A 22,290-nucleotide genomic window follows, 5' to 3' on the forward strand; every position below is an offset into this window, starting at 1 on the left:
AACTGCTGGAAGAATGTTAATACCATTTGTAACCACCACATATTGCATATTTAAGGTTTTTGAGAATTTGGGCTTGGTAATTTACAACACAAATTAACTCTGCAGGTACAGTGACTGAAGTTTCATGAGCTTGTAACTCACAGCTATTGTCACATGTGAAAAGTACTGCTGAGCTGATGTCTCTCTGTGTTCCGGCTCTATGTACCGAGTCGTAGCTTTAACATTAACCACAGCTTTTGTCTCAGTGGTTGTCATCACAGCAAAGATATGCTTGATATTCCTCATGAACTGTCTCATTCATTTGGACAGCAACATAAAAGATGTCCGACTGTCTGTAATTAACATGAGCCCGTGTCTCCAAAGCCGTTCATGTACGTGTAACCTGAATAAATATTGAGTTATCTGTTGCTGTTGACAAGTTTGTAGTTCATTTAAATTATTTTGTTGTTTTTTTCATATCATTATTAGTTCATAAATCTCTTTATTTTGATAGCTGGCTCTATGGAGAGTTCAACATGACTGAAGGAGCAAGGCACTTCAAAATATTATACTATAATGATGAGTGATAATCTAAATAAGATCAGAAAACTGTGCAAACCACCATCTGACCTTCAACTAACTGATGTAACTTCAGCACAACGCAAATTTTTAGCAAATGTTTGTGAACTGCACAACAAGTATGGCCCCATTTACACAACAGCGTTTCAGAAGAACTGTTTTCCCCCCGTTTACACACAGTGTCGGAACATTTTCAAGAAACTTCCACCTTGGAGGCGGTTTTCAAAAAATTGCATTTTCAGTGACTACGAGCATCGATGTCATATAAACGGACACCCAAATCGCAACAAACACGATGTCTTGTAAGTGGAGCTTAAATATGCAGGATATCAATGAAAGCCAATGTGAAGTCCTCACAAAGATAGGGAAAACATAAGATGTTGACCTTATTTCCTTTATAGTAGTAAGGACATCATCCCAATGGCACTCCTGACTGACTGAAGTCACTGTGGGGACAAAAGCTCACTCATGGGAAGTCAATACATTTTGATGTGAAGACATTCTTAATGTTATGGTTAAGTTAGCGTGCAGAAATGAGCGTGAGACAACGCAACAGGGCATCAAAATATAGGTTTAGGAGCAATTTCAAGTGTGCATGGCCGCATCCATGCATGTGTGAGCGCTGATGCCTTCCCGCAGTGCAAGGTTTTAACTGGTGGTTCTTCTAAAGACAGCATAACGCTTTGAATCCATATTCAAAATTTAATGACCCCACCCCCCAGGCTTCAGTTTTCCCCATTCACGATGCGGAGTGATTTCACTAATATACTCCACAACAAGGTTGGACAGAAGATCTGATTAGCCAGTAGGGCTAATAAGCACACAGTGACCGATGTGGCGCTCCACCAATGCCATTGACTTTCTACGCATCGCTCCCTTTCCGTTACTGTGGCAGGAATGATCAAAGAGCAGCAGAGGAAAGGAGACAGCAAGGAGGGAAAAGAGAGAGGAGGAGAGGAAGGAGGAGGATGTGGGGGTGGTGTGTTTGTGTGCACAGCAAAAAAAAAAAAGAAAAAGAAATGGATCTAGAATTAGCTACAGGCAGCTCACACCAACACTATTCATATCCCCTTTGTCTTATTTCTGCATTCTGTTAACAATCTCTCCTCCATTCGCTCTAGATCCAAGCATTAGTGCTCTCTATGTTTTCATTATGTGTCTTTCTTGAGTACGGAGGCCTGATTAATCGGCTCCATCTCAGCCTTCGGCATCTCTGTGGAACGCTGTTTAGAAAATTCAACGGGCTGATGCATATCTTTTCTCATGGAATCACTGTCATTATGATGGAGAAGAAAAATCAGAGTTAACCTTTTGCTTTCCAAATAAGCACAAGTGCAACTGGTGACATGCAACAAGTGCTTAATTACATGCAAGGCAAATCCTTTTGACACAGCATGGCCCAGTGTATTTGTGTGTGTGTGTTATATCCATTATCATGTTTCACAAGGTGTTTGGGTAACCAATTAGGCTGCTATGCTTCATGTCTCCCAGGGATGAACAAGAGAAAACAAAAGGAAAGGGTGAAATCAAGAAAGAAAAAAAAGAAAAAAAAAATGTGACTGCAACAACATGGAGGAAAAACAAAACAGCAAAATCAACATAGGCTGGAAAAATATGCTACGGATTTGCCTAAGCTGGGAAACAAATAGTGCATGAGGAGAATCCTCCTGCATTTCACAATCCTATACATTAAAGCACAATTTTCTTTTTTAAAAATAAAAAAAAACCACACAAAAACAACGTAGTTGTCTTGTTTTCAGGGATTGGGGGTGTTTCAAATGCCAAAAGTTCTGTGCTGCCATGTTTTCTTATACCTGCGGTTGATTAATTTCTATTTTATGTTCTTTTTTGGTTGCAGTGCATTCCCTGTCACAGAAAGTATTGAGATAGATCTGACACGCAGCAAAATAAATAAATTAAAATACACACCAAGGGGTCCTATATGGTCAAACATGGATATTGTGACACATCAGGTCAGTTTGTAGGTATTTTAAGGACAGGTTCATTTAGTATAAACTATAAATACTATATATTCGACGACTTCCTTCATGGAATTGGTAGGACATTGCTCATTCATTTCACTTCACCAAGTACAGCAGGGACTGAGCTCTTCGAATTCGCCTTGCAGTTCATGTGAGGCTCATGTCATTTATTTCACCCCTTTTGGCTGTGACAAATTTGTCAGTGGAGAAACAAACAGGAGGAGGGCCGCGGGTCTCCAATCATGGCTGAAATTGCTCAGCAGGTACAGCGGTCCTCATCTGAGCCATGTGCCCTGTTTGATGTGATTTTGCTTTTTCTCTATTCCTAGGAACTACTGCTGGTAAGTGTATTTATGTTAAATTTAGTTTCATTCGAATACCATCAGTCATGATGGTCCCCGTCTTTTTTTCCCCACATGTTGCCTTGTAGCAGCATGGAAATAAAGAAATATGGTATGTATGTATCTATGTATGCTGTATATGTATGTGCATTTTAGGAAAAATTCCTTTACTTATTAATTTCATGGCTCAGAGTGATTATTAAGCTAGCTTCTTTGTATCATAATAATTAACATTAAAAGGTGGAAATGAAAAAAAAAAAAAAATAATCGAATAGATGGAATCATCCAAATACCAAAAACAACAAAACCAAGGAATAAACCAATTTATCTTTTTCATTATTCATTCAACAAAGTACAAGTCAATATCTGCATATGTACACATTTATTGAAGTTCTTTTATTCAAATATTAGGTTTACCATGTTTTGTAAAAGCATAGTTCATTAAATGTGAACTTCTTAATGATACCATGGTTGCAATAAAGAGAAAGGTAGAGATCTAGTTATTTATAGACTATAATGCTATTATTTACTGATCAAATCGTGCTGCGTGTAGCCTCTCAAGTAAGAGGCGTTTGACACCCCGGTTCTAAATGGATATTATTTTACCAAACAGTGAAACTTTACACTAGCTCACAGTGAATAGCTCTGCACAAGTGAAACGGCCAGTCTGGGTCAATGTGAGATGGTTAGAAAAGAGAATAACGCATGTGAATTACTTTCACTCGCCTGTTGAGCAAAATGTTTAGTAACAATTGTGAAACTTTCTGCTTAAGTAGATGGAGCACCAGATGCATTGTGACTTTTCACCAAAAAATTGACTGTTAAATAAAATGTATTATGGTTTTTGAACAAAATGTCTCAAGTGCATCAATCTCAAATGAGAGAAATGAAGGGAAATTACGCAAGCATTATAAGAAACAAAAGAAGGCCTCCTTGCCAGCCTCCTCGTCCTTTTCCGCAATGTTAATCCAGCCAGGCCATACATGCTAAGAATGCTGCACGAGTCATACCTTAGGTAATGTAATTGGAAAATTGTGACCGACATGATTAGCATAAGTTGTCATGCAAATCAACAGAATGAATTCCCTGCAGTGAGAAAAGCGTGACATCCACCTCCCACTATCCCTTTGTTGGGCATTTATCAATTTCTATGGTGAAATTTTTGGCACTGTTTTTAGTGGCAGTCATGCTATGCATATGGGAAAAACAAAAAACTAAGTTGTGTTGACTGACCGATATAAGATATTTGAAAAATGACCGGGAAAAAAAAGAACTTCATAAATAGGTTTGTATTCGATAGTTCCTTTAAAAATATGTCAATAACTCAATATAATTTGATCCAGACCCTTGCCTGTCTATTTTTATCTGTTGTCTTTGTTTATCACCAGTCTGGAGTATGTGCTGTAACCCATCACAAATGTCAGTATATTGCACCCTGAAGCCACAACTCATCCACATTTTACCAGTGTCTTGGACAAAAACTGCAAAAGTACCAATTAAGTTTGATGTCTTTTAACCCATTAGGAGCTGGAGCAAGAGTTGCATGTCATCACTTTAAGACCCATTGCAATGTTCAGATTTTACTCCCTCGTCTCAAATGACCCATCCCAAAGGTCTTAATATAAGCCCAGACACCACAGTTTCACATCTCACCAGGATTATGACTCAGTTGCAACAAGCGATCATCACTGGTGTCTACTTTTTTTATTGTCCTAAGTTTTTGAAGTTTCAGTGTGCGTGCTACTGTGACCTCCACCAGTTTTCAACAGGACTTTCAATTAGTTCACCGTAACATCGCCATGGTCAGTGAAGTCATCAGAAATGTAGAAGTTGTATTGCTACAAAGTGGCAGGGCAGTGAAATGGAACTTGGAGTTACTTCAGACATGAATGGGGGCTTGTCATTGGAGGCCAGAAGGTATCACTCATGCACCAAAGTCAAACATGATAGTGGTGAAACAGGAAAGACCAACCACTCGAGACAACCTTAAACAGGTCACCACTGCACAACGCTAACACAAGAAGACACACAAGATGCCCTCACACACATACAGCCAATTCCAATAGTCCCCCAACAAGCCTGTGTTTGGATTAGTGGAGGAATCATGCAAACTCCAAAGATCAAATAGGTCAGCAGCTTTAAAAGAAGAACTTTTTTGGAACAGGAACAGTGTGCAGTTTTAATATCATATTGAGGGAAAATCTCAAAGCAGCCAGAAAAGGTTCACTTTTCAATATCAACTTCCGCTCTACAAGGTAAAAGGTATAATTATGAACGTTCTCATGTCGAGTAAACTGTAAGCAATGTGTGCCTAATTGCATCTCTTTTTAATTCCTACCCTTGATGACTTAAACAGCTTAACAGGCTGGCCTCCAAAATATTTGGTTCATTTCTTTACACTCAAATGACGCAAAAAAAAAAATCACATCCCATCTTTTCCACCGATGTCTGGTATACTTCATCTTCACGTCAAAAGGAAAGCATTTCAATTACTACCCGTGCTGAAGTGTACCCGTCGCAACGCTGATAGGCTTTGGGACAGATGAACGTCAATAGCGATACGCACAATGAGTGATACACAGGTCGTACCATATAAATTCACCAGCATCTAGTTGATTATTTCTTTAATCTGGGGTTACTGGGCCTAATAATTCTGCCTCACAGGTGCACAGATGCAATAAATCTTGACATCGTTTCACTTTTTTTTTTTTTCCCCAGCGCGAGATGATGAAAAACAAACTATCACTCTTCGTCCTGTTTTTAGCAGTCTGTCGTTAAAGCTGGCGTTGATAAGTGGCAGTCTCTCCATTAACAGCCAAGACTCAAAGGAACCATAAATCCAACAGTGCGGGAGCGTGTATGTGTGTATGCATATGTGCGTGTTTGCTTGCACATGTCTGGGGGTGCGAATGAAAAAAAAACAAAAAACATTTTTTTACATATGTATATGGAGTGCATGTATGTGTGGATGCCGTTGAGTAAGATGCTAATCACACTCACCGCAAACTAATAATCTCATACAGCCCTGAGGCCATATTTCCTTCTCCTCCTCCTTCTCATTTAGATATGTTCCTTGTTCCAAAGATGTCACAGTGAATTAACACTCGTGCATGTGCATCTCGGGGTGGACTGACACAAAGGGAGAACGTGCTTACACAAATGCACATCAAACACGTGTACGTCCCAGCGCTCATGTACCAAAGTCATTTCCCAAAGTATGTGTTGTGAGAGATTGATGGCCGAGGCCTTCACCACCGGAGAATTATTGCAACGCCGAGTGTTCAGTCAGGAAATGCCATTATACGTCACCCGCTCTCACCATGACCTGCAGACATCGGCACTTTACAAGCCCGACTCGTTGACTAACGGAAAACTTGTTAAAGCGTACAATGCGAGACATGAGTGGACTCCAACGCACAAAAGAGTTGGCAGTTTCTACAGTGACTACTGTGAGCAAACCTCTGGGAGATCACCAACACTAACTTGGCTTGAAAGTTAAAAGAAAAAAAAAAAAAAAAAAGCAAGACATAGCTGATCTAAAGCTAAATATAAGTGCTGTGAAGTATTAAATAATGCATAGTCGCATCTTTATGTGAGCGGGTGGTATAATGTAAAAGAAACACACTGTTGCTAAAAAGAAAATTATATTACAAACCATTTTCCATCCCCCTGCCATTTTTTATATGCTTGAAAGTGTGTGTACAAGTGTGGTGATCATTTTTATCCGTATTCCAATAAACCTTGATTTTGTTGACACTGAACCTGCCTGTCGGGATGGGCTGGAGACTCGATCCCCCTTTGTCCTTTGTAAGCACAGTCTGAGAGCACGCACACACAGTGACACTCCAACCTCACCGCTCTGAGGGCTGACTGTAGTGTTAATGCCACTCCCAGCACCATGCACTAGTGCTCCTTATTTAGGTCCTATCGAGCCCGCAGGCTGAAAATCTGTCCGTTTCTCGACTACCCCCCCCCCCCCCCCCCCGCCCTCTCCAGACTGCCAGCCTATAAGCCCCATCGTTCCATCATTCCATCAGTGGAAGTAAGGCATGTGGGAAGAGACGACTTCACACACCCCAGCAGCTTTTCCACCCCACACTAAAATGTACTCAGTGTTCCCCGGCTGGCAGTTACAAGATGAAATGTGACACAAAAGTGAGAGAAAGATTGCTTTTTACAAGTTAAAAAAAAAAAGACCACTTTCATGCAGAGTGACTGTGAGCGATCTGGTTTAAGTTCAGCAGCGTCTCAGGAAGACCTCCGCTGGCTTCAGTGCCACAATACAGCGGGCTCTGGATGAGCCTTGACATCAGCGTTATTGCAAATATTCTGACTTTTCTAACAGGAAAGTAAAGAATGCCTGTGAAAGCAGCTTAACTAAGTTATATTCACAATTATTAAAAAAGCTTCTTGTCAGGAGAGCAGCACTTACACACAAACGAAACTGAGGGTGGTTGGAACAAAGACAGAACTTGTACTATTCCACATTACTCTTTGTATCTCATTTATATCTGTCAATACACGATCTGATACTTTTAAGAAGTAGACTGAATGGGAACACTTTTATATTTTAAATCCATTATATATAAGCCAGAAATGTTTCAAGCATTTATATTAGCTGCTAAATGATAAAAAAAAAAAAAAAAAAAAAAAAAAGTAAAGTCTCTCAAAAGGTTATTTTTGTGTGTTTTTTATTAACTGAAGATCATATTCACAATTATTGACACTTGAAATGACTAAAATGTTTTTGTTTGTTATGAGTGTAAAAGGAACTTCGAAAACAATTACCTTCTCAAGTTAACCTCTCCCTTTAAAAAAAAAAAAAACGCCTGTATAGAAACATTTGTGTGGCTCTTGTCTTTCCCTCCCAATTTGAGATGTCCTTTATTTTTAGCAGACGGGAAACAACAATTGTGGTTTTCTGACTTAAGTAGTTAAGTTTTGATTGAAGGAAATATAATTACACCTGGAAGAAAACATGTTATGGCACTGTTGACTAAATTATGCTGTTTATTGGTTTTATCGTTTTAGATTTTTGTTTGTAAGCTGCACATATTCTTGGTTATTTCATAGAATTTCTATACACAAATAAGCCACTAGCTTTAGGCTATTCCTTTTCTTGGTCATTTAAATTGAAGGGTGTTTTGTTGGTGGTCATGATACGTTTTGTAAGTTGGGTAACTTAGCCCATGTCTCCTACCCAGTCAAAGTGAAGAGTAATCCCAATCACATGATCTTGGTGAGAACATGATCCAAACAAAGTGCAGGAGGTAGTGTGGTTGTAGGATGATTTGAGTGAGGGATGAGAACAGCTATGTCATGCTTTTTTCGGCAGATACAATAAATACAATAGATACAATCCAACCAATTTTCCAAAACGCGACCAAGTTGGAACTTCTAAAACTTGAAATATGAGGAAAAAACATCTGGCACGCTAGTCCGCTGCAGTGGTCTCATATGTCCTACTGGTGCTTTTACCCAATATGTCATTCAGACAGGAAGTCATGTTGGAGGTGGAAAACGCTCATAAATGTTACTGGAGTTTAGACATTAAGGATGAGAAGATTTAAAAAAGATTTTTTAATTGAATTAGACATTTTATGTAGTGTGTGGGATTGACATAATCAGCTATGATTCATACAGTACATGACTCGCCTGGCTGTTTCTTCTAGAGTATAGCATTGTTTTTATCAGCTCAATTTCTTCTTCTCAGAGATGCAAGTTTCCATAAATGTTGATATGTTCAGGACCTTCTAAAACTATTCGCAGGCAATCCGTCACTGTAATAATTCCATTTTGTGAAACTGGATTATTGTCGTGCAGGAGAGCATCCGCACTGCTGAGAGAGAGAAAAAAAAAAAAAGAATTTCCACACATTCAAACATCCTCGTGCACCACAGAGTTGAGGATCAGATGCTGTAAAGCCCGGTTTTCAAAGATTTTGCTGCTTCAAAATAATTACCTGTTGGCCAAGGAGAATGTAAACAGGAGGATGTGTGATGCCACCAAGGCTTTCTGGTTTAGTCAGTAGCAACTATGATGAAAGAACTGAAAAACACGTGATTTCTACATGTTGGAACTCAAAAGAGTAATGAAGTAATCAAAGCTGGATGCAAGGTTAAATGTTGATTATGAGACAAAAGCTCCATGTTTTGAAAATGTTTGACTCTCACCTCCCAAACTCAAGGAAACTTACATCCTAACTGCAGCTCTGAAAGCACAAGGTTCAATCTTTGTACTAATGCACACAGCAGAATGAATTACTGACTTCTCTTTCACAAATTTGTGATGCTTAATGAAACTTTGATATTTCTCATGTGTTGGATAATACAGTAGGACACAAACAAAAAGTTTTGCTCAGTCTAAAAAGTTCTGATATCCGTCTGCTAAACTCGGTTCTTACTGTCCGTTTCATGGCGTTGCCAGAGTGGATTATATAATCTGCATGTTTAATTTGATTGTAAACTGTTCGCTTTACCCGGTTCTCATTGGCAGAGGGATTGCCACTCGCAATCTCACTTCCCTTTTGGCACAGAGAGCATATTTATTATTAATTGCAATCAAAGGTCAGTCCTCTAATCTTTTGTATCGATAAAGGTGAAGAATTGCATGCATGATGTTCAAGAACAGACTTAAAATAACAGAGGTAATTGTGTGATCCTCAATAGGTCAAGCTTCTTTTTGCATTATCATTAAATCTTTCAGCTAATAAAACATTAACATCTCTTCACCTTGAGGTAGTTTCTGCCGCTCTACTCATGTGAGACGGCCGATAACTTCAATTACACATGATGCACTTAACCGATGAATCACCACATCTCAAATGAATGTTTTGTTTAATTAACAGAAATCAAACACCACCGGTGGCGGCGGCGGAGGCGGCCAGCGCGTGCCTGCATCGTGTAGATCCTGCGTCGCGCCTATAGCCACTGTTCAAGAGTCCAACGAATCATCAGTCTGCCTCCCAGGTGACATTCGGGACTGGCAGCTTAATGAAGTGCTGCAGCAACAGACTGACTCACATATGCATTTCTTAAGGAGGGGCTGCTGTGACTCATCAGCAGCCACTGCAGGAGCACACACAAACAAACAACAGAAATATATATATATATATATATATATATATATATATACACAAAGACACTATACCTTAATATATGTGTGCATATGAAATCAATTGTGGGACTACAAATCCTTGGCTCGACTGTTTTGCTGCGACAGCAATGAATAAATTAATGGGTAAATAAGCGAAAGCTTTGAAAAAGAAATCAACAGTTATCATTTATACATGAAGCAAGTCAGAAATGTTCACTTTTGATGGCTGTTGGAGATTAAAGGAGACGTTCACCGGCCCTGTAGCCTATATGGCAGGTTGTACACATGAAAGAGGGATCAAATTCTGTGAAAACAGCACGCAACGTATAAAATGGAGAACAGGAGGAAGAGATAAGATATTAGGACGAAATGAAATGAGGGGAGGCGGGAAAGAAATTGGAGGAGAGGACCAAGAAAGATGGAAGGAAAATTACTTCTGACACGAGTGGGAGATGAGAGCAAAGTAAAGGCTGAATTATCAGATGTGTGTTTGTGTGTGTACACACAGATACACATGCGCGTTTTGACAGACCGCTGCCGACTTGTGAAAGCCGCTCCCAGACTATTCCCAGGCTTTTCAAGCTCGCTCACAGATAAACTTTAATGTCTCACTTTTACAAAAATGTGTATTTTGAAAGGAGAGGAACTCTGGTCAAAGACATGACGGGGAAACTCTGAAGGCGATTCGTGTTCTCCACAATGACTCCTTCTGGTTCTCTGTATCTCTCATTGCAGTCTCTTCTTCCTAACCCCCTTTTCCAGCTCCTTTAGAATTCATTCTCTTTCCCCGCTCAGAGAGAGCGAGAGAGCGAGAGAGCGAGAGCGAGAGCGAGAGCGAGAGCGAGAGCGAGAGCGAGAGAGAGAGAGAGAGAGAATGTCCCCCGCCCCCGTCCCCACTGGAGCATCAATATACAAGAAGGCCCAGAGGTCCAAACAGGAGAAAGACTGAGGAGAACAGCGCAACGCCAATCCATAATGGATTTTCCTCCGTCTTTCATACGCTTTTCTGTGGGGAGTTGCAAGGGAGGCACCACTGGCACAAAATGAGAGCTGCGAGCAGGGGAAAGGGGAAAGGGGTGGGGGCAGGGCGGGGTGATAGAGAAACAGAGGAGTCGACAGTGTCAAAGACAAAAGGCGCTTAAGAATATATATATATTTTTTTTTTTATTATAATTTCATCTGTCTCCGGAGGGCTTTCATAACATGCTCTCAGCTCTTTGCGAGTCTGAGACACGTAGCTGAAGGTGACGGGAATTAAAAGCAGTGCAGCTTCAAACAATCAGATAGAGGAAGTGCCACCAATTAAGTTAGTGTGTAAATAAAAAATTAATAAAAATGAGGGGTGGCTGCCAAAAGGCCTGCCAGATATTAACACTGCAAGGAGCAACATCCCGAAAAATACATAAATGAATTGCTTCCCCTTTCTTTAGCAGTATCTTACGTTTGCAGGCAACACAAACAAGTCTGGTTCTCGAGATAACGATCCATCCCAACGTGTTTTTTTTTGTTTTTTTTGGGGGGGGGGGGACGACAGTTGACAGCATGTAAACGTTAGCAGCATTTCTTTTCTTTTCTTTTTTTTTTTTTGTTACTACGGCTGGTAAACTGACAGCAGTGCGGGGAGGATGAGATTGTTGATTCAGAGACTGTTTGTTTGACTCTTCACACCCAAGAGAGCTTTATTTCATTTCAGCTCGTAGCTCTGAAGCATAAAAACGCATCCAGAATCCCAGTGAATAACCTTGGACGCCGCCACAATGTCCACAGAGTCGATCTCGTGTTAGTCACCGAAGGATCTGCTCCAAATGCCTCTCAATGCGTCACTGATTTTTGCCTTGATTAATGTTTTGCCTCCCACCGCCTTCGCTCATGCGTTCAAATTCACAATTTAATGTGAGTTTGGGTTTAATTTTATGGTTTTTGGCCACTGTTTTTAATTTATCACAATAACTGTGCACAACCTGCAGCAGTGGTTTTCAAAGTGTGGGGCCGGCCTCCCCGGGGGGCCGGCGGAGAGCTTCACGGGGGGCACAGCAGCAGAAAATCTGAAGGTCAGCCTTCAACGAGCATGAAAAATAATTAAGTTGAGGGCAAAACTATTAATTATCTTATTAGAACACACATTTGAGCACTGAAGTTTTTTTGTTTTTTTTTGCCATTTGCATGAATAGAAATGATACAATGAGCTTGAGTGCGTCAGTGCAACAGGTACTCAAGGCATTTATCACGTGTGGCTCTCAACAGCAAGCGACTCTTATTTGGTAGAGCATCAGTAAGTTCAGGCATTACACTGAATATTACTCGTCGGCGTAAAACACACTGTGTGGAGTAAGAGTGTTGTTCAAGCTCTCTGTGGGTGAATCATTACTTCAAATTGTGTGAACAACAGAAGTCTGGGAATCTAAACACAGAAATTACATTTCATATCCCAGCGGAGTGGAAAAATAAAACAGAATAAGTCCTTGAAGCAGTTTTTTGTAAAGTCCCCCAAAGAGACGGTAAGGTAGAGATGATGCATGAATGGTTTTCTTACTAGTATATGTACATGAGACAAAAAAAAAAAAAATAGATCTACAACATTAGGATTGTACACTTGACTCTGTCATGGTTCAAACTTTTTCAATTATGCAGACAATAATGTTGCTGGGGAAAGAAACTATTACAATTACTATATTTGAAGATCAAGTGCTTTAGGGTAAGAATAAAATATCCAGTTCGGGAAATGTGTTTCTGATGCTTGTAACAAACTAAACTGCACCAGAATGGCTTTAAAAAGACTGTGTGATGTGTTCTATCTTATTATATGTATTGTTGTTGTATGGCTGCTGCCGTAATGCAGTAGATTCAAAAGCCATTAGATAAAGTGAACCCAATCCAGCCTCATCACCAGTGCTCGTTGGCAAGAGTGATTTCATTTTTTATAATTTAATGGTTTTAAACTATATAGTTACCTTCATTTTCCGCCCCAACCCCTTAATTTCCTTCTCACGGTTAATTTGTTGGACAGACAAAATGAATGTCAAACATTTGTCTTACTACAAATCCAAGCCAAACGGCATGAAATACGTACATTCAATTATCTGTGTTTTCAAATGAGATTGTGTCCAGATTATTACATTTCAAGCTCCTATATGCTTCATCCAGTGACTATAACCAACCATACAGATTAGATTTTCTATACAGAAATTGTATCTGCAGCTGCATTTAAGGCGAACCAGAATGTCAGCCCAAAACACATCGACAGCAAAGCGTTTTTTTACCTTGTCCGCAGGTTTCCTGGGCTGGGTGGCCCGTCGTATACAGATAAGATGTCAAAGTCCTCCTCGAGGGCGAAGCCTTGAAACACCAGCTGTATCCGGTTGTGCTCTGCCGCCACGATGACCCACGTACAGTTGGCATAGTTAGGATAGCCATACGGGTATCCAGGGCTTTCTATCGTCCCATTGGGATTGTGAAGTGTGTAACTGCAGTTCTGAGCTGTGAAGACAGACATTAAAAGGCATGTTAGAAAAAAGAAACGTGTTGACGCGTTGGGAGTATTTAAGATTTTTGCACCTAATAAAACACAGCCACCAACATCCATGCCTGGAAATAAATAACAAAAAAAAAAACACGCACACACCAATGCACTCTCAGTCAAACATTTAGCACAGAGAGCTGCAATATCCATTATCACCTCCATCGTGGTGCAAAAAGCCATTAATATGGCCGTGCTAAATGGCTCACCCTCTCCCAGCTTTCCCCACCTCTCTCATCACACACTTGTTCACTGCCTGGCCCCTTCCACTATGTTAGTAATAGGTTTGCACGTTAATACATGACATAGCCGGAGAAGAGAAGACGCGAGGACATCATGGGGTGGGGGGGAGACACACTTGAGTACTTCATTAATTAAAGTCATTTCCCAATTTTTTTTTTTTTTTTGAGTTCCAGCAGCCACTTCTACCACCTTCAATCTGAGATTTTAATTGTGTGTGTTGCACATCTATCAGTACAAGGCTCTGGGTGAGCGTGTGAAGTGTGAGCCATGTGCGTGTGTTTTCAATCCCCGAGCTAAACGACTCGTCTCCAGCTGATCCGAACACGGCCAAGACTTTTAATCAATGTTAGGTTTTTAACTGTAATTAATCCCTAATGGGGACTGATGGGTGACTGTACGAACTATATTTTGCCCGGGCCTGCAATGTGTTTTTTCAGTGTTAACGTACACATGGGTGTACAGGCAACATTTCGGAGCCCATGCACACTCTTCAGATCCCATATTTTTAGCGTTTACGGTCATCAATGTCAGCAAGAGACACTAAAGTTGAATTTCATCTCCCAGATAGCTAAATGTAAGCAGTCAGCTGTCAGTCTGAGGCTGACAGGTGACACACTGACTGTCTTCACGTGATTACCCAACATAATTAGACTTATTCCGTGAGCAAAAGTAGACCTCAAATCATATAAAAAAAAAAAAGGGACCTGCATAAATACATATCCTCATACATGCTATTTATACAAACAATCTGTATTTCCCTTTTGTTTGCCTCAGCTACAAACCTGCATCATAATGCAGCCTGATTAAAATGCAATTAGGGGAGTATAATTGGAGGACATCTGTTATCTACATAACACGCATTATTCAACAACACAAACAATGCAGCATGCGCACTAGATGTGACTTTGGTTTTGTTCACTTATTTCCATAGGCATAACTGGGCAAATGTTTGCGATAAATCAATGCATGGAAATGAGCTCTGCTACCTGAGGGCATTAAAACAGGGCAACACAAAACAGGAATCTTGAGTAAACAGATTGTATTTTGGAAACATGGAGAAGTGAAGGTTGTTTAAGTCGCTCCCGCAGGAGGGAAAGTGAATCCCTCATTGGATGCTTGTGTAACATATAGATTCTGCTTTACATGTGCATTCTCCGATGACTTGAAAAAAAAAACCAAAGATTGAGAGCCATCCAAATTTTCATGCAGAAGCATGCTCCATGTTTGAAAAGCCAGGATGGCTATACAAGTTAAAAAATAAAAAATGTTTAGAGAAAAAAAAAAAAACTGCATAAAGTTGTCTTGATGTTTTCTCCGACCTTTTGTCGTGTTACATCGTGAGACAATAAAGCAAATCACAGGGGTGTCAAACATAAGGCCCGAGGGCCCAAACCGGCCCACAAGAGGCTCCAATCTGGTCCGCTAAATACACTAAACAAATGTTCAAAATGGTCTAAGAAAATATAACTTTTTTTAAAACAAATTTCCTGAGAGTAATGGACACAACAAAACACTGAGACCTGAGCTGAGTTCTTAGAGATGCTGCCATGAACGCTGGCAAACTGGACTCAAATCCTATCAGGCTGAATTTGTATGTTAAAAAAGAAAAGAAAAAAAAAACAGCTATAGGATAAGTTTCTTGGACATTTCATTGTATTTTGCACCAGAAGGTTTAATTAAAATTGAATTCATGTTGAGATTGTAGTCATTTTCAGTAGTAATTGTTTGGTTTTGTGAAAATAAAGACTTTTCCCTTTTGTATACTCTGCATTACAACAAAGAAAAACTATAAAGATTCCATCTAAAGGTCATTATGGCACTTTTTTGCCGGTCTAGGGCATTCAACATGAAATTGTGCTGTGTGTGTGTGGCCCATGAACTAAAATGTGTTTAACACTCCTGTCATAGTTGAGTGTTATTTTTTATATGAAATTATATAGTCTTCCTCATTTTTCTTAAGGTAATGAAGACACATCAAAAAGGGAAAAGGAATTTACTCTTAGTCAAGGACATGGACATGGCACTCTTGAAAGCGTCTTTTTATTTTCAGAACAATAATGGAGCAGTTTGTGTGTGATTTCCAGCCACATCAGGATATGTATAATTCATATAAAAAAAATAATTATATATATATATATATATATATATATATGATGAGGTAACAAAACAAAAAAAACTAATGAAAAATTGCATATATCAAGTCAAATACAAAGCAAAAATTTATTATATTACATTTTTGTGTGGAAAGAGAAAGTTCGCAACTGTCTAGATGGCATCAGCAGCAGCATCGGCAGCAGCAGCAGGAGGATAATAGCATTTCAAGTCAAAGTATATCCATCATGCCACTGTTGACTCCCCGGGGCCCAACTCGTCAAAAAACAGGCAGGAGCCTCTCAGCCGTCACTTTTCAGCGCTTCATACGCACTCGACCTCTTCCAAAAGATGCTAATGTGTGTGCACTTGAACTCCGGCAACTGGAATACATTTAGATGTATAATGCTGCATTGAGAGTTCAGCTCTTGGTTTGCTGTGGAGATCGGGCAATGAATATGAAAGGAAAACCCATTAAAACGTCAGGTAAAAATGACACGAAGCTGAAGGCGAACTGCAGAGCTCTGTGCTTCGTAGAGCATATACTCAGTCCTCGTCTTTAACCATTAACGAGAAGAAGAAGAAAGATCAAAGAAAGAGCTGTCTCAATCCGATGTTTCATTAAAGCCCATAAACAGGCCCAGCAAGTGCGCATTCACCCTCCCAATTACCATCAGGTCAATACTAATATCCAGGCAAAACCACTTACATCCACTTCTCCTACCTGATTTTCATGCACACCGCCTGGTCAATAATCTCCTCATCTCATTCATTACGAGGCCTCTGTCAGACAAACGCCAATCAATGGCTAATACAACGGCCTCATGGCAGAGCTCGATGTCGGTCGGAGTCGACTGTGAACTTGGACTTGTCAGCTTAGAGTTTAGGGTGAGAAGACAAAACAAAGGCAAGTAAGGGAACCCAACTACATGGTTTCTAAATGAGTCTCAGGTTCAACTGCTGGGTGGACAGATGCAGAGGGACACACCATTTCTCACACACTCATAATCGCACGCATTGAGAACATGCACACGTAAACATCTCCAAGAAAAGAACTTCTCTGAAGCCAGCGTGTTAACCACTACAACCCAACTGAGATGCCTGAAGAAATGAAAATATTCCAAACAAAAAGCTGATAAAGGAACCAAAAGACTGGCCAACATTTACGACTGAATAAAAGCTTTTTGAGTGCATATGTGATATCATGCACATGAAGTTGATATATTACAGGTGATCAACCAAGCTGGAACACGGGCTCCTTGTTTTATAGGTACAATTAAGGAAAGTAAAAAAAAAAAAAATGATGGAGGAATAAATGTGTCAGAGATTGGCCTGAAAGCTATTTTGAAGTGTGAGCACCTGCGCAAAGTGGCGGACATCTAAATCGATAAAGATGCGTGCAATCAAAAGACTAAGAAGGAGCTTTCAAAAGATGGTTTTATTCTTGCTGAAAAATAGATGGTCGGCAATGAAATAAAAAAAATAAAGAAAACAACAACAAAACAAGTGATCCATCAAAATTCCCCTGAAAAGCAATCTGAAGAGCATTAAAAGCCAATCCACAATATTACGTTTTTTTTAAATAACAAGTGCAGTTTATTATATGTGTCTTTGTTGCACTCGGCTGAGACACTCTGACGTTGACATGACTGCTCAAACAAGTAGTTTACCATCATAAAGATGCACGTCTGCGCCGAGATCTCAGAGCCTTTGATGAAGTATATCCTGCACTGAAGGATTGGTTGAATCATTTAAGCCTCGCCAAGGGTGCATTATGAAATTAGCTGCCGGGAGGCTGGTGACCCAGTCCAGAGCCCCTCAGTGTAAATCTGCAGGGAGGCGACCATCCTGCAGTTGACCCCACTGACACACCATAAAGACCCCATAAACAGACTGCTGGCCATGCTGTTTTAGCAGCGCTGAACCACGAGCAAGCAGTCGAAGGTCAGGCTCCCCCAAGATGTGTGATTTCAGGTGTGTGATTATGAATATGGAAGAGTTGCATATGTGCTGGCTCAGCAATTAGGAAAATTGCTAATACATTTTAGTGCTGGATGTATTTTTTTTTTTTTTTTTTTTTACAGCAGCAAGTCTTTGGGAACTGTTTGCACTGGCTTGTACGGGAATGTTAACTACGCTTGATGTCTGTGGATGTTCAACAGATATGTTGTCCAGTGCTTGGCCCACTGTGCCACTGGCAGCATCCACTTGGCATGGACCATCTCCAGCGTGCACAATGCCAAATGAGTGTACAGGGAGAGGTGTGACCTTGCTGGGGCAGCACTCCAGGTTCTACCTGTGTGTGTGTGTGTGTGTGTTGTGCGCTGATGCCATTGTTTGCCTAGCTGGGGCAGTTGCTCAGTAGCGGGTGCACAGAGCTGCAGCAGTGTGCTGTGACACTTTGATGAATCGATGGTCACCGTGCTGCACTCAGGCAGGACAGCAGCCCCTCGGAGTGAAGTAAGGAGACAGGAAGAGACCAAAGTAGGACGTGAGAGACGGAGCTGAGGGCAAACGGGGGGGCAGACAGACACTGAGAGACCGACTGACTGACTGTATGGATACGTGAGAAAATAGATATGGATGATGCTATAGCAGCTAAGGTGAGATGAGGGACAAAAAAAAAAAAAATGCAGGGAAAAAAAAACAGGGAGAGAGAGGAAACACAAAGGACATGAGATTTTTTCATTCATATCTCGAGTTCCTAAAAAAAACCTGTGTGATGTAGAGAATGTAAATAAAAACAGATTACAATAAATTCACAATAGAACATAGATAGCACACAGATATTGAGTTAAATACCACGCTCTCCGTTTTAACACGCATTCTCTGTTTCAACTTGATTCCATTTATTTATTCTTCACACTGCATTTGAGGCACCTTATTTTATCTGAGGGGTTTTAAAGTATTTTATCTCAGGTACTGTTTGTGTGTTTTATCGTTTGCTCTGCATTGAAATTTCGTTCTGCAGTGCATTTCTGATTTAAATTGTCAGAATCACAATAAAGTTATCTATCTTTTGCTGCGATCAAATAATACGATGAGAAAATCTTTCAATAAATGGTCCAATTTCTTATTCTGAACATCTCATATGTTGTATTATGAATGAAATTGAGTTTATAAAAAAACACTGCTATGTTTTTCATGACACACTGTCCTCACCTTTTTGGAATCGGGGTCGTACTCCGCGGAGGTCATGGACAACCAGGGATACTTCACAATAAAATAAAAGCAAAAAGGCCAATCTCCAAGGAAATTGCATGTTTTGGTTTGATTAAAGTTAGACATGGACGCACACTTGTGGAATGTCTGCACATTGCCCGAGTGAAATCCTCAAAACCCCAGGTGAACATAGTGTTGGATATCCGGATGGAACTCGGCAGCGATACAATTACCCCGGCGACAGCAGCTACGAATGGTAGCAAATTTTACCACAGCAAACATAATCCGAACATCACATTTTCACAAACCCATAAAGACACGAACAATAACAGCTATACAGAGCTGCAAATCTCCTCTCCGTACCCACCCCTCTTTTTTTTTTTTTCATTTCTTTATCCCTCCCGGTCTCTGTCTTGTCTCTTCATCTGTGATTCACGTTTGCCTTTAGACAAAAGACCGACACAGAGACTATAGTGTTCTTTCAGTCGATAATAGAAATGCCTCACGTCACACGTTGTGCAAGATGAACACAACAAAGCAGAATGAAACTTGCCGTTAGAATTTTACAAGGGTCCCTTGGAACTTAAACAGTGTCACATGCACAGTAAATATTGCTGACACTGTCATTAAATGTAAACCCACAGCTCTGAAACAGTGAAGAAAATATTAAAACAATAAATCAATTCAACAAAAAGTTATTGTATAATTCTTCCAGTTGCAGTCACAATGTGTACAATAGATTTGACCTAAAAGCCATAACATAAGTTATATATAGTTATCATATATATATATATATGAGCCAACATCCTTAAATTACCTATAAGTCTCGTCTATAGCATAGCTAAAGCGCAGAGTTCAGCTCTTTCTTTCCTTTAGAGAGAAACCATAAAGAATTCATACATGTGGTCCAGAAGGGACAATATCCATAGAAAATAAACATCCTACTGGAGCCAACATAGAATATTTTCCAACTAAATAAGTGTGTTCCTTTGGGTTTATTGAGCAACAAAGATATCCGCTATCACATAAAACCTACCCCATGAGAAAACTTCAAACAACCAAATGTTTGATATGTATGTGCCAGTAACTGCCTCCCTGGTGGGAGGATAAACCCTTCCGCCCCATAGATCCTCTCAGCACCATCATTTGTCTCCCGACGTGTCAGCGCATATGCGCGCCTTGACCGCATCATATCCGAATTAACCTCGAGATGGCCGCCATTAAAATGAAAATGGGCGAGCTTAGCGATCCCACTCGCCTCCATACATTAGGCTAATGCACTGGCCAAGAACGACACCACTCGCCATTATAGACAAGCCAAATGCAGTGGAAGGTGCTAGTGGGAGGCCTGCCGCCTCTAACCTCCACTTCCCAGGGGGTTGTTTACATTGATGTGGGTGGCAAAAGTGTTTCTTTTTTTTTCTTTCTAAAGGGCAGACAACTAGCGTTTGTCATTTTACAACAGTATGTAATCAAAGCCTGGATCTTTTAAAAAAAAAAAAAGAAAAAAGTCAGTGCTCAGGTGTCTTACCCATACTGTGCATATGTGTATATTTTCGCGTACGCTATGAATCAAGGAACATGCTTGTCTATATCATACTGACAACGGTGCCGTTTCTCATGCGATGCTGCCCCACTTTTGACAACCGCGTCTCAGGCTTTGGCATTTCTTTGAAGGATCTGTTTATGCCTATGGCGACACATATTTAAAACACGCATATGCACAAAAACACAAAAAAACATATTGTCACAGCAACTACGCCGTAGGGTTAGATGTGTGGGGTAAAAAAAACAAAAAAAAAAACTCCCACGTGCAAAGATTAAGCCAAAGATTAAAGCTTTGAGTTAGGTAGCTCGATGGGTAAAAGACACAGAAGCGGCATGCATGCAGAAATGCACATTTGCATGAATGCTTGCACACATTCCTGCCTGTTATCAGGGCGGGAAAAAGAAGCACAATGGAGGCTGTGTACTCTGAGACAGAGAGGAAGAGAAGGGGGGAGGCCAGGCAGTTCCTTCCAGCTGGGTCATATTTAACCAGCAGTATTATCATGCCAGCGAAAAAAGGACCTGCAAACAGCCACCCACCTAAAAAAAATACTGCTCCTAGAAACCACACTCACATTTTATCTAGTTCATGCTGTAACTGAGCAGAGATTTTACTGTTCGGATATTTTCACAATATTATCTTCTTCATTCCGTCCTCTTGTGATTAATACATCCAAGTAGCTTGAAAGTAAGTTGATGGGACTGTGAACAACACGATTCTGCAGCAACCTACACACTAAGGTTGCAAGTTAGTCAATAGAAAATAGCTCATTCGAGAGTCAAAAACATGTTGCAGTTGATATTTGTCCATTCCCCCCAAAAAATAAAATAAATCTTTGCGGGAGAGTTTATCCAGCCTGGGTACAAATGGGCCTCCTCCCACACAAGCCACAGTGAGGCTGGATGCCTGGAGAAATGTATGTTTTTGGAGGAGTGCATGCGAGTTTGTGTATTTTATGCATGCGATTGTACTTGCCTTCCTATTGATGAGTGGAACATGAATGAAAAGAAAAAGAAGAGAGGTGCGGAACAAACAGCCTCATTCACGGCTGCTGTCACAGAAGCTGTATGTGGTCCCCATGACAACAGCATAACGGGAGAGCAAATATGGAGACAAACCCCTTTCCTCAATTATTTAGTATTACTTGAGCTGACTGTAGGTGGGACTTTAACACTTCACACACACACCAACATGCAGGGGTTCCAGCCCACACGCACACACCTGCACTAAAAGCTCATCTTCTCCTTTAGATACACGAAGTAAGACCCTGAAGGTAATAACACTCAAGCTAACTTGGACCCCAGTAGTGTGCTCTTAGTCGTACAAATACTACACACACACACGCACACACACACACACCGTGCAGCAGCTGTGGCTCAGGTGGTTAACTGCGTCGTCTTCCAAATCAAGGTTGGCGATTCGATCCACACCTCCGCATGTTCATGTGTCAAAGTGTCCTTGGGAAAGACACTAAACGCAACCTGTGTTGTGCAAGCACCTTCACGGCAGCTATTTCCATCGGGATGCGGGTGTGTGCATAAACGCATGTGTGAATGGGTGAATTTGACTAATTATCGAAACGACTCGATTCGAGGAAAGTCGGACTAGTATCAATCAATGAATTTCTCAGGCTTTTTTTTCTTCTTCTTCTTCTTCTTTTTTTCCCAGTTCCGACAATACACGAGGGGTGAGGGGATATGTACAAAGACATTTTATTCCACATTCTCTTTACATCATACAAATAAACCAAAT

The 22,290-nt window shown here is 40.5% G+C and overlaps 1 protein-coding gene across 1 annotated transcript in view; it reads right to left on the bottom strand.

Moving 5' to 3' along the window:
• csmd2 (CUB and Sushi multiple domains 2) overlaps positions 1–22,290 on the bottom strand; it is a gene marked incomplete at both ends in the record, with an annotated part of 237,338 nt that overhangs the window by 205,405 nt on the left and 9,643 nt on the right. The window contains 1 exon segment of the mRNA XM_080484336.1: positions 13,237–13,453. Coding sequence (XP_080340462.1) covers positions 13,237–13,453 — 217 coding nt within the window.

The sequence above is a fragment of the Lipophrys pholis genome, assembly GCF_963383615.2.
Source record: "Lipophrys pholis genome assembly, chromosome: 17".
In the NCBI taxonomy this organism is placed as follows: domain Eukaryota; kingdom Metazoa; phylum Chordata; class Actinopteri; order Blenniiformes; family Blenniidae; genus Lipophrys; species Lipophrys pholis.